Source organism: Megalops cyprinoides, chromosome 24 (assembly GCF_013368585.1).
Source record: "Megalops cyprinoides isolate fMegCyp1 chromosome 24, fMegCyp1.pri, whole genome shotgun sequence".
NCBI classification, from domain to species: domain Eukaryota; kingdom Metazoa; phylum Chordata; class Actinopteri; order Elopiformes; family Megalopidae; genus Megalops; species Megalops cyprinoides.
In genome coordinates this window covers 15,105,518-15,118,054 of record NC_050606.1, presented here as the reverse complement: position 1 = coordinate 15,118,054, position 12,537 = coordinate 15,105,518, and the positions used below count along the sequence as shown (strand labels likewise).

The 12,537-nt window shown below is 43.1% G+C and overlaps 1 protein-coding gene across 3 annotated transcripts in view; it reads left to right on the top strand.

Moving 5' to 3' along the window:
• The window catches only part of amph (amphiphysin), a 78,742-nt gene that overhangs the window by 43,624 nt on the left and 22,581 nt on the right, over positions 1–12,537 (top strand). For all 3 annotated transcript variants that reach the window (XM_036518759.1, XM_036518758.1, XM_036518757.1), the window contains exons 9-11: positions 5,673–5,755; positions 7,789–7,918; positions 9,303–9,425. In XM_036518759.1, coding sequence (XP_036374652.1) covers positions 5,673–5,755; positions 7,789–7,918; positions 9,303–9,425 — 336 coding nt within the window. The remainder of the gene's footprint in view (positions 1–5,672; positions 5,756–7,788; positions 7,919–9,302; positions 9,426–12,537) is intronic.

The window sequence follows — 12,537 nt, the reverse complement described above, 5'->3', positions numbered from 1 at the left end:
AAGATGTGCACATGGACCTTTTCTGCCTGACAGTTAACTATCAGGCAATGCTTTGAGGAGTGAATACTTAAGATGCATTAAGGCCGTGTATACATGTAAGGAGGTTGAGAGTGGAGGACTATTAACCAATTGGAGAAAATATGTGTGCTACCTACTGTACTGTAGATTTTGAATAAAATTTGATTAGTCATGTGATGTAAAACTGAATGAAAATGATTATAAAAAAGGAAGCCACGATCATATTGCTGTGAATTCTAAAGGCAGTGGCGGGAATCGCCCCTGTAGCAGAGGGCCAATCACAGACTGCCGCAGTGTGTCACTTCCACAGCCCTGCTGACCATCTCCCTGGTTGCCATGGAGAGACTGCACTGCCTGTGCCCCCGGCGCCAAGTGGCATATCGGGCATTATTTTTAGCTGCCACATTAACTGGTGGGCATCAGCGCATGGTGAAGGACCGTCTGCGTGTAGAAGCACCCGAGGGAACCTACCATGCAGTAGTTCCATGTCAAAGCTCAATGCCATGTATGGAGAACAGCACATCTACAAAATTAACACGCACAATGTCCCGTACATTGCATTATTTAGTCTGAAGACTTCTTTGCACAAGGCGGTGTTCATTGCTTACGTTTCATATATTGTCATGTCTATTTACTAAAGCAGTCCAGGTTGAGTGCCTTGCTCAGTGGCGCAACAGCAGTACCTCACCTGGGAATCAGACCTGCAACCTTTGGGTTACAGGATCAGCTCATTAACCATTAAAATTCCCCTGCCACAGTAGCAGGCTGTATATAGTAGGCTTGCTTCGATGTGACAGTAAATACTACTGACAGTGGTATTGCCAGCAGTGGAAGTATTTGGAGATAGGCTTACTGGACTGTGGAAGCTGGTAGGATTGTATTTTCAAGAGTCTTGTAGGACCAGAAAACAAGTTGCAAAAACAGGCACAAAACAGAAGATAATTTATAAGCTTCCCTTAGAGGAGATATCACTGTTAGAGCCCCAGATTTGGCTCTGGGGAGGCCTGTGCCAGGTAGTGATTTAAGGGCCCCATGTGGTTAATATTACACAGCTCTCTGCAGGGGGTGGTATTCCCCCTGGAGGTCCCTGCTCTTCCAGTGACCCTGGTGTGACGTTACATCAGAGGGGTCATGTGACCCCAAGGCTTAAGTCATTAGGTGGGGAGTTGCCAGTTCAGAGCCTTGGTGGAACAGGGCTGTAGCTGAATTAATTGAGCAAATATCCACGGGTATGTCAGTTGTAAGGTATGTGAATTGCACTGGGGAAGCACATAAATCTGCTAAGCACATAAATATTGATGAAGTCAAGTGCTGTGCCAGGCTTTCCTCAGCTGAACTGGGGAAATTTGCTGATGTAGTGTGAGCTGAAGGAGCAGTTTCCACAGTGTCTGCGTCACGCAACTGCGGCTGTCTTTTGATGCACTGGATGCACAAGCTCCATCTCTGTGTTCTCACCTGCGTCCTCTTGGATTTTTCGGTTTACAGATTGTTACAGATTGTGTGCGTCTCCCCTCATATGCGCATTTTAGGATTGATGGTATCAAAGTTTTTGCCACCACCAAGGTGTGGAACCTTTGGGACCTTCGACCAATTGTTTCTGGAGGCCCGCATCAAGAATATGAATATAAGATTGTGTTTTCCCACCTTAACATTCTGAGCTGAACCCTTCTTATTGGTGTAGAGCACCTGCTAAGCATCTGAACAGGCTTCAGGATGTGCAGAACTGTGCTATTATTTACTCATACCTCACCGCATGATCAGATTCCCCCGGTGCTGTTTAACCTCTACTGGCTTCCGTCTCATTGATTCAAAACTCCTTAGCTGACTTTTAGAGCCATTCACATGGCTCTATTCCAGGCTATCTTTGTCACTTGATCTGGCCCTGTAGACCAGCTTGAACCCTGCTCTTCCAGATCTCAAGGTCCCATCAGAGACTCATTGACATTTGAGTTTTTAATGCAGCTTTTATGGAGTATTACAAATGGTAATCTTACTGATGTTTATGACTGCTTTTTTTAACATTGTTAAAAAAAAACCCTGTAATTGCTGTAAGTCGCTCTGGATAAGAGTATCTGCTAAATGCCAATAATGTAATGTAATAATGGAAAGTACTGTGTATGTATGTATTATATGACAGACCCCAGGAGATGCCATGTTTTTCATCCTGCTTTAGAAGGGTGCCTTTAGAAAGGGTGCTTCATTGACTTTTGTAATTTTAGCCATGTTGCTCATTCAGCCTTACTGTCTGTTGCCTTGGATAGCTTTGCAGGAGAGCCAAGGTTCTCTGCTTGGCATGTGTTTTTATCTTTGGCCCCGGGAGGGCCAAACCGCAGCCCCCTCTCTACCCCACGTCTGCCTCTGGGGCCTGGAGGGTTTCAGAGCAAAGAGGAGCATGCACACAGCTTGAGCAGGCTGAGGGCTTGGGATAACAGTATGAGCTTAATTCATCTCTGCAGTGCGGCCTGGATTCAGCACGTGTCCTAGGACTGCCCCTGGGCCTCATGCTGTTGTGGAGAGAAGACTCTGTGCTTTGATTTCCTTTTCGGCTCAGGACTGTTTATTCACAATGCTTTCCCTCCCCCTCTATGTGTGTGTCTGTTCGGGGGAAAGCGTTCTCAGCACGAATTCCCAGAATGCACCTCTTCCCCCAGAGACAGGGATATGAGGGAGTGTATCTTGCCGTGACAGTGGAGCTAAGCACTGTTAATAACTCATTTATACAAATCCTCTCTCAGGCGCACACACACATGCACAAACACATGCTCACATGGGTACTCTTACACATCAAACATGCAGATCATTTACTAAACCACTGATTAAATGCTAAACTGCTGCTAAAAGTATTATGTGATGCTGTTCTATTTTCATATTCAATTAATTCTCACTTGGGTTCTCTGTGAATGACTGCTATGACAGCTTTAGGGCAGTGGTGCTGGGATTGCTGCTCTCGCCTGTTACAGAGCCTGAGTGCATTATTACTGATCATCCAATTGGCTTCTGTGTAGAGTCCTCATTTTTTCCACAAGACCGGCTCCGTCACTGATGGCGCACGTTCTTCAGTGGACACACCCCCTTGCATGTACGCTGTCCTCCAGGGGACAAATGTACCGCAGAGCGTCAGCACCCATACCACTCGTCCTTCTCGTGCCCTTAGATAAAACAGCGTTCCCAAACCATTAATGACCCACTCAGTCGATGAATTCAGTATCGCTAATGTGAATTGCAATGGTGAAACCGCAGTTTTGTCCTCTTGGTGAGTTTGGGCATTTCTCTGCCCGGCATCAGCAAGGTCGGTGAAAGACTGGCCGCATTCCGTGCATTAGAAGTGAGATTTGGTTCACTCATGCCATTGGACACTTAACTGGCGTGCAAGTGGCATTATGGTCTTATTTGCCAAATGCCTGAGTCATGGTAGGGTGAGGAATTAATGGAGGCTATGGCTCCAGAAAACAGTGGCGCTGACAGGCACAGAGTGGGATTAGGCCATCCAGTTTATATAGAGAGTGTGTTAGGGATGGATGCTCTTGTGGTAGCAGAATACATTGTATAGCTCCAGATGTTAGCAGCTTACAGCATGTCCATGTTTTATGTACTCTCCACAGGGAGGACCAACAGACTGATGGTGAATCGCATGGAATCCAGGCGTGTTAGGCACAATCCACGCTCAGGGACATGTGGTTTTATGATGTCACTGATTGACAGCCAGAGATTTAGCTACCTGCCCTGGTGCTGCATATGCCCAAAGGAGACCAGGCTCGCCAGGAGAAATGTTACAGAGATAATTCTGTTATTTCAGTGCATGAAATTTATACCTTCATTCCCTGATGATTTCATTTAAACCCCCTTGGAGGATTCAATTTAACAATGCCATTTCTCAGTCATTGAAACCCTGCAATCTTTCTCTGTCACTTCAGAAACAAAAGGCTGTTTGATTTCATGCAATTAAGATGCTGAAATCGACGCTCAACAGCTTAGCTGGATATTAATTAGTGTGTTTTAAGGGGTGATTAATGCAATAACATTCTTGTGAAAAGTGCCCTGATATCTTAATAAGAGAGTTTCAGGACTGATTTTCATTTTTTGGTAGATTACAATAAAATTGCAGATAGATAGAAGGAATAAATGCTTCCCAGAGCAGTTTCCTCCAGGTTATTAAGAGTTAAGCAGTCCTCTACTCATGATAGCATTAGAAGCTTTCTGAATGAGTAATACTGTGGGCTTAAGCTGCCGTTTTGTCTGAGAACTCAGTCTATGGTCTGCCAATATCACCAGCTTTTCCTAGGGAAAGGCTTCCAGGCCGCAAACACACAAGGACAAGGATTCCTGTCTGACGTGCTGGCTCAACTGCAGGCTACAGCACAGCCTGGAGAGAGTTTCCTCATATTCCCGTGTGTTGTGGTGTTATTGCCTTTATTCTTCTGGTTAGGACACACTGTATCCAAGAATAAAGGTCCTTATGGAAAAAGCAAATAGAAAAAGCAAGAAATATGATGAATTTATGCATGTATTAAGTATACACAACACTTGGTATGCTAAATCATCTGCATTTTCATGGATGCAATTTCATGGGTTTTAGATATATTTTATAGTGTATATTTTTACAGAACATTTTGCAATGACATGCATTACAATTTCTTGTTGTTGGTTGCTTATATATTGCTTTTATTCAATTTTTTAAAGGGGTTGTACACTGTTTTTGTGGTGAGGAGGAAGGAGAAAGCCCTTCCCTGGGTCTCATGCTTGTATCCCGTGCACCACAGTGTCTCTTTGGCCAAAGGGATTTTCCGTATCGGAAACGCTTCATTAAACTTGATGAGTTTTTATTAAACGCGAACTTCCAGAATGCACCCTCTCCATTCTTGCGAAATGGAAAATCGAGTGCTCGGCCGAGTGAACAGCAGTTTTACAGATGCATTCGAAAAAAAGACCACGTTCACATTTCAGAGTAACATTAGCTTAGCCTTAGAGAACTGCGTGTTGGATAGGAACACTGAACATTTGTTCGAAGAAGTGTGCATCAGGGACAAATTCAATCTCTGAACATTAAATTGAAGAAGTGCATGTCAGAGACGAATTTAATCGCTGGATGTTTAGCGAGAGAAGCTCTCATCAGGGAAAACCTAAACGCCGAAAAGGATAGCGTAAGAGGGAGCTTGAGGAAACAATCATTCTATGTTGTCAGAAGATGAGAAGGGGGGACTCAAATCCCCTGATCCCTCCCTAAGGGCCGTACTTGCGTGTTTAAAATTTCTTTCATGCTCACTGTCTCACCTTGCCTTTCTCCTCATTCTGTATACTTTGTTCTCTGGTGTTTTCACTAGAGGATCTTCCAGAAACACAAGAATTGGTGTTAGCAGAAGCCGCAATGCTTCAGTCCTCTACAGTCCTTGTGTCCTCATGTCTTTCTGAATTCTGTAGACTCTGCTCTGACATCACTATGTTCTTTTACCCATCCATCCTTGTGCTGCTATCATATGTGTTAGAATGCTGGATGGTCACATGATGTGTATCTGCTATAGAATATGTAGCTACAGTACATACAGCTCATGGTGTATACCTCAGCTGTAAGACTGATAGACTGTGTGCAGTGTTACTGTGGGTGTGAATGTGCACTAACCCTGCGTTTCCTCTCTTCTCTTTTCTGGTGGTTGTAGCTGTGTCGCAAGCTGTATGAGGTGATGAACAAACTGGGGGAGCAGCATTCGGACAAGATGTTCACCATTCAGGGAGCCCCCAGGTACTGGACACCCAGGCCAGCATGGGGGTTTGGGGAGGGGAGGGTCAGAGACAGCACAGTCTGTTCAAACTGATGTGGGAACAGAGCTAATCTCATGCTCTTGTTGCTCACAGGAATTTCACTATCCGGTGCTAAAAGCCAGTCCCCTCAGGGGTAGAACCAACTGACTGTGAATGAATACGGAAAACCATCAAGGTTTATGTGTTATTCAATAAGAAACTTGATCACATTTTTATTGAATCCCAACATGGCCTCAGGTTTCATATCCTGTCAAATTCAGTCTGTTCTGTTTCCACATTCCACATTGTAAATTTGGCGTCTGTTTTACTGAAATATTCAACTTCAAAACTGGTATCTTGCCTGGTGAAGAGGAATGCCAACATTTCTGCAACATTGTTAAATTTTTGCTGGAAATCTGGACGTCTGCTTGAATTTTTATATAATTTCCCCAGACTAGAGGTATTGGCTAGTTATTGGTGGCAATCTTAATTTTTATTATGACAACAGAAGAGATCCCTGAATCAGCTTAGTCAACTATGTTCTCAGCCAAATGAAAAGTTGAGATGGGAGTTGCACGTAATGCCTGTAATGTCTCTCATTGTGTCTCTTATGCATGTTACAGATTGCGACGGTAAGTAACCACCAAGCTGAATAGATGCTTTTCAGGTCCTCCTCCACAATATATTAATTAGGTGCTGGCCTTCCTTGCAAAAACTGGATTGGACACCAGTGGCATCTGATCATATGATATATGCATTCAGGTGTAGCAGGAAATAGTCCTTCATCAGCTGTCCAGAGCTTTTTCCTGGTTGGTTGCTTACTGAGTTATGTACATATGGAGGAAATGCTTGACTAAGAGCCATATCATGAAGATGTCCATATTTATGCCAGCCAAAGACAATGAAGATCTTGGAGGTAGTCACTCTTTTACAATTATGACTGAAAAGACCAAGTATAATAAAAGCCATTTAGTCCAGTAAGTTTTCTCATGCGTCTGCTTATTATTGGTAGTAGTACTATTATCGTTATTCTTATTTGGTATATCCGTTGTTCATTGTCAAATGTGAAATTGCATGTTAAAGTACAGTAAAAGATAATCATACACTTACTCTTTTTTAGTTTGCTGAGAGGATAGTGTTTGCTTGCATATGTCCATCACATACAACCCAACTGATGCAAACAGTGAACAGACGGGTACACGCGTATCATTTTTATGGCTTTATTCTTCTGATTCTAGTTATGATTCAATGAAGTTGTGGTAGATGTTTACCAGCCTTAACCACACAACCACTGCTCATCTACTCAAATCATTTTTTACAACCATGAAAATCTCTGAAAACCCAGCAACTAGCAATTTACCGTAGTTACTAAGGTAGTCCCTGTGCTGTAGCTCCTGAAAGTGTAGCCCACGGAAGAGTGTCGTAGACTCTAGCGCTACAGATGATACTCTTTTTGTAATCTTCCTCTTCCAGCATCCCTCTAGAAGCTTCCATAGCAGTTTCTAAATTGCTCTGTGTTTTTCACGTTACTTTTTGGTGTTTGGAATGAAACATACATGTCTACTGGTGGGTATTGGGCAAATAAAGTCAAAACTGTAGGGGTAGCCATTGCAGTCCTAGCTTTCAAATACATCGTTTCTCCAACATGTTTTGGGAGTAACACCTTGATTAGAAACAAAATGTTTCTCTGAATTCTACTTGTTTAGTAGATGCTGCTCATAGAGGATGGGGGATCATTAGCTGAATCACAAGACTCTGGCTAATTTTTATAGGAGCTTCAAAATTGTTAAAAATTGATGTATAAGAGAGTGTAAGAAAGATATTACCAAGGTACGTTGTGAGGAGACACAACTGGTGCGAACTGTCAGGAGGTGTGAAGTTTATACCCGACCCCATCTTGCCTTCTGTTCGAATTATACTGATTGTACTTGTTTTTATGGTTTGTTGCAAAATCAGCATTAAGTGGAGAACTTGTGAGGTCCCGGGGACAGGGTCAGGTGACTGAGGTACCCTCTTCTGTCTCAAATCCTGCAGCGACTCGGGACCCCTGCGCTTTGCCCGGACACCCACGCCCCCGGAGGACGAGTCACCGCCAGCAAGCCCGGAGGCCAGCCCCAACCACATGCTGGCTCCGGGTCCGCACCGACCCAGGTCACCCTCACAGGTACAGCGGCGTTTGCTTCCTCAGTGAAAATGCATGAAGCCCCATGTTTTTACACTTTTCCGGCAGGCCTGTAATAATAGCACAGTCCCTGTACTACCTAATGCTAAAATGATGGAAATGGGGCAAGACCATGGTGAATACTGGGCCGTGATACTACCTTACACTACTGTAGCATTATACTGTAACTTTGTCTATTTCAAGGTCTGAATCCTTATTCAATGCACACAGATATGAATGTGGCACAGCATAATATTGCCATGATCATGGTGTACATAGTCTTTCTGTTCACAGGCACCACAGAAAATTCCAAGACAGAATTAATCATAGATCTTTGAGAGCTGATTGTGTTGTATGAGTTTTGATTCAGCTATGTGTGGTGTCTTCCTTGCAATGTATAAAAATGTCAGAGCAATGTCAGAAACCCCTAATGAGTGGACAGTTGACTCAAAATTGAATATAGTTGAAGATGACCAATCACAATGGATGGAGTGGTTATGAGTTATAAGCATGTTCTGTTTGGGTGTCACAGCAGAGTGCTCCTTTGGGCTCTGAAGCACAGAAATCTGTGCCCTCCGTTTCCTCGATCTCTCACTGCTATTTCTTGGGTGGTTTGAGGCCCGCCTCTAGGATCCAACAGCCATGAGAGTGGCAGGCATCTTTATTGACCAACACGCAGCAATGATTAAAGCCGTGCCAGTACTGACTAAGCCAGCTCTGAATACATTAGCCTGTGAAAGCAGGGAGATGAATGTGGCTGTCGGATGCTGAATCACTGGAAAATCATATGTTGAGCCGTCGCAAATGTTTTCGCTCATCAGCCTCAACAAAACAGTCGTCCCTAAAGCCAACCACATCAGAATGTTTCCTCCTGGCACACCGTTGCGTCACATGAACTTTGATGCTTTATCTGTGCGTAATTCCCACTCACACGATCATGTCTTTTTACTGTAGTTTTAAACCGCATCAGCTCAGTCTCATACAAACTAGCTCAGCCAAATCAGGGACCTCATATATTTAATTATAGGATGCTGTTTGTGTCTTAAATTCCATATTTATAGTTATGGACACCATAGATTGGATTATAGAATGCATCTGTTGGATACAAGTTCAACAAAATCCAATTACAGATATTTTTCAGTGATGTATTGGCTCAAGGGCAAAACCGCAGTGATATTATTGTCAGTGTTGTCATAGCTATGTATAATTCCCTTAGGGAATGACTGGAGTTCCTGGACCTTATTTTGGAAACTTCTGTCCTGTAAGACATGCCAGTTTAGCTGTAGTGCTGTAGGACATATGCGTACGCCTACCTCTCGACTGATGGATTGAGTGCCACGCCCCACCCCCCCCGATGACCCCTTGACCCCTACTGTCGCACCCCCAGGGCCGCCCTCCAGTGCCGCCGCCTCCCAAGGTCACGCCCACCACAGAGATGCAGCAGGAGCAGATCATCAGCCTGTTCGACGACAGTTTCGCCCCGGACGCTGGCGCGGCCCCGCCTGTGCAGGTGAGTGAAGCCTTTGGCACTCATGTCCCATGCCGCTTCGGTGCCATTGATAGGCGCATTGGCCCACGCACAACTTGGACCAACGTACTTCAAATCCCATGAGCACCTATGAACCCGCACCGGGCCTGGTGAGCACGCTCCTTGTCTGGCCCCAGAATGAAGCAGGAAGGAAGGAGGTGTTGTCAGTTATGTGGCAAAAAAATTGCAGCAGCGCATTCTCTGCAGATTTCTTTTGCCCTTGTTGTTGTTAAGTTATTCATATTTGAAATCTTTTTTAAAAGGGATAAAATGGAATAATGAAAATGTGATCTGTTTTGTTCTAAGAGGCATAGTTGCCGTAGGCCAAGGAACCCCAGAGATATGCCTTTTCTTGTTTTTTCCTCTTTGTGATTTATGAAGCGTTTTCAATCAGAATCAGAATTCAATGGGTTTAAGTCTGAAATCTTCTGTCGGTTTATTGTTTGAAGCATTTTCACTAAATGAGGAATTATTGATTAATTGACTGACTTAAATACAGAAATACTTATTCCATTGTGTGATTTTGGCTAACTGAATCATGTTTCTAGTGTATATAATAATGAATTACATTCAGTCAGATTTTTTTCACTTTCCTTTTGCATTTCCCCCCTTTTTCACCCAACATTTTGAAGTTGCAAGCTGTACAGTGGGCTTGATTCTCTGCGACAACCTCATGCACTCATGCAGGGTGGACACAGACAAGCCAACTGCCACAATTTTTTCACACTACAAGTCCCACGGAGTACCAGAATAGGCACGTCTCCAAGGCAGGTGCCCAGAGGGGTCCCAGGGTGTTGAGACAAGGGAACCCTGGTCAACATACCCACCTCTACCCCAGCAGACAGAAACCAATTTGCTACCAATTTTACTGTGGGTGCCTGGTTACTGTTGACAGACAACATGACTCACTAACCCAGCACAGGGCTCAGCCTGTGCCTAGAACAAGCACCTTGACTGATTGCAGCTCCTGTTTTACTTGCAGCAAAAGAGTTACGGCACTACGGCATTCTTCTCAAAATGTTGTCCTCTGCAATAAAATAAAGGGAGCTTCTACCAAGAAATAAAACCCTGCTAATGTGTATGGTTGGACACAGTAAGGATTTATCGAGCTCCTGTGCAATGGCCATTGATTTATTGCGAGTTGGATACACCCATCAAACCCATGTTCTCTCGGGTTTGTTTTCAAATATTTATTGACCTTTTGACCTATGTTTCCAGTTCATATCAGCCCCAGATACACAATACAAGTCAAAAGTTTGGACACACCTATTCATATTCATATTCATATTCTATTCCTTTTTTCTGTTTTTACTATTTTCCACATTTTAGAATAATAGCAAAGACAATAATAGTAAAGACCAATAACACAAATGGAATTATGCAGTGACCAAAAAAGTGTCAAACAGATCAAAACTGTCCTATATTTTAGATTCTTCAAAGTAGCCAAACAATATTTTTTGATTAATTTTTTGGGAAAGAAGTTCATACATAGGCATCAACTTCTCAGTTTATATTTGTCTAAGAAACAAATTTCAAACATTTAAGCGTAAGTCTTTAGATCAAAATGCATTCTTCCCATTATCTTAATCAGTTGTGCCCAAACTATTGACTGACACTGTACATGTTGTACAATAGTAGTGTGGTGAGCTATAGATTGTATTTCCAAGGACACAAGGTGTCTTTTAAGAGAGCATGTGCCCGGTTCAGCTGTTCACATTACCATTATTACATTAAGATGCATACCTTTCCCTTATGCTTATATGTAAAGGTATTGCTTTACATTGGTTATCTTTCATAATGCCCCCCCCCCCCAACATAAGAAACTCAGAGATATGAATTTACAATGAATATAATCTGACTTTATTAATACTTATCCATTGTATATGGACAGCCTGCCTCTGTCAGCCGAGCCTAACTCAGTAGGGTGACGGACCACCTTGGTGACACATATCTTCGTCACCTCTCTTTGGGGACTGGAATTAATTTGTGGATGTAAAAGGTATCAAACTCAGGAGTCACAGTTAGTCTAATGCTCAAGAGCTGCTTTCACTGGTCTTCGCTTTCTACACCCACATATCCTGTAATTAAAAATATTTATCATTGGGCGAGATGACCTATTTCCTGAGTGTAATCCTGTCTCTGTTGTACTTTCTGTGCACAATTCACTGTGCAAACAACCTTGTTGCTTGACGTCATGACAAGGTCTCTGAATAAAGGCCAGCATTGCTCAGATTGGAGATTCTGTAAAAATGTCATACATCCATTCACAGTGTTCATTTCATCTGTGACTCCACTTTTATTAAATGTACATATGCATTTATTCATTGTTCAGATGCTCTTATCCAGAGTCACTGTACAAACAGAGTATTCAGTAGGATTAGAAGGGCTTGAAGGGCTTGATGGGGAATAAGGAGTGCAGAGCTTCTCATGATGTTCTTAAAATGTTGCAGTGACGTTGCTGCAGTGTTGGTGCACTGTCACAGGTTATCTGGTCTCTTCCTTCACTCCTCGGAGCTCTTTTAGATCCCCTTTCAACTGATGCCATTTCAGAATGCATTTATTTCAAGCCAGTAGCAGCCCAGGAACTACAGCACAAACAGTCACAGCACTTTATTTTACAATTATCCTGAACCTGTCTTGAATGCTTTTGCTTTGTTTCAGTCGGTTGGCTTCTTATCTGATGTGATAGGTCTGCCTGAAATCGTTTTGGTGGCAGCAGAGAGAAAATGACTGGTTTTAAATTAGAAACAGACCTCTGATGTCGTCGTTACAACCCAAATTATAATGTGTAGTGCAAAGGGTGAGTGCTAGCTCAGATACAACCAAGTGAAAAGGAATCAGCCACTGATAGGTGATCCTTAATATAACTACCAGATGTGTTAATCACGGGAAAAAAAGCTCAGGACCAATTCACCACTGATCCAAACTATATCTGACTCCAGAACCTCCCGAACCTGAAAACCAGTACCTCAAGTCATGGATGTTCCACACATTCTCCTGTTCTCATAATGAGAGTATTGTAGATGTCACCTTTTTTAATGGTCCAGTGGCTAGGCAAGGCCCTCTCTCCAATACCGACTACGCAGTATTTCAT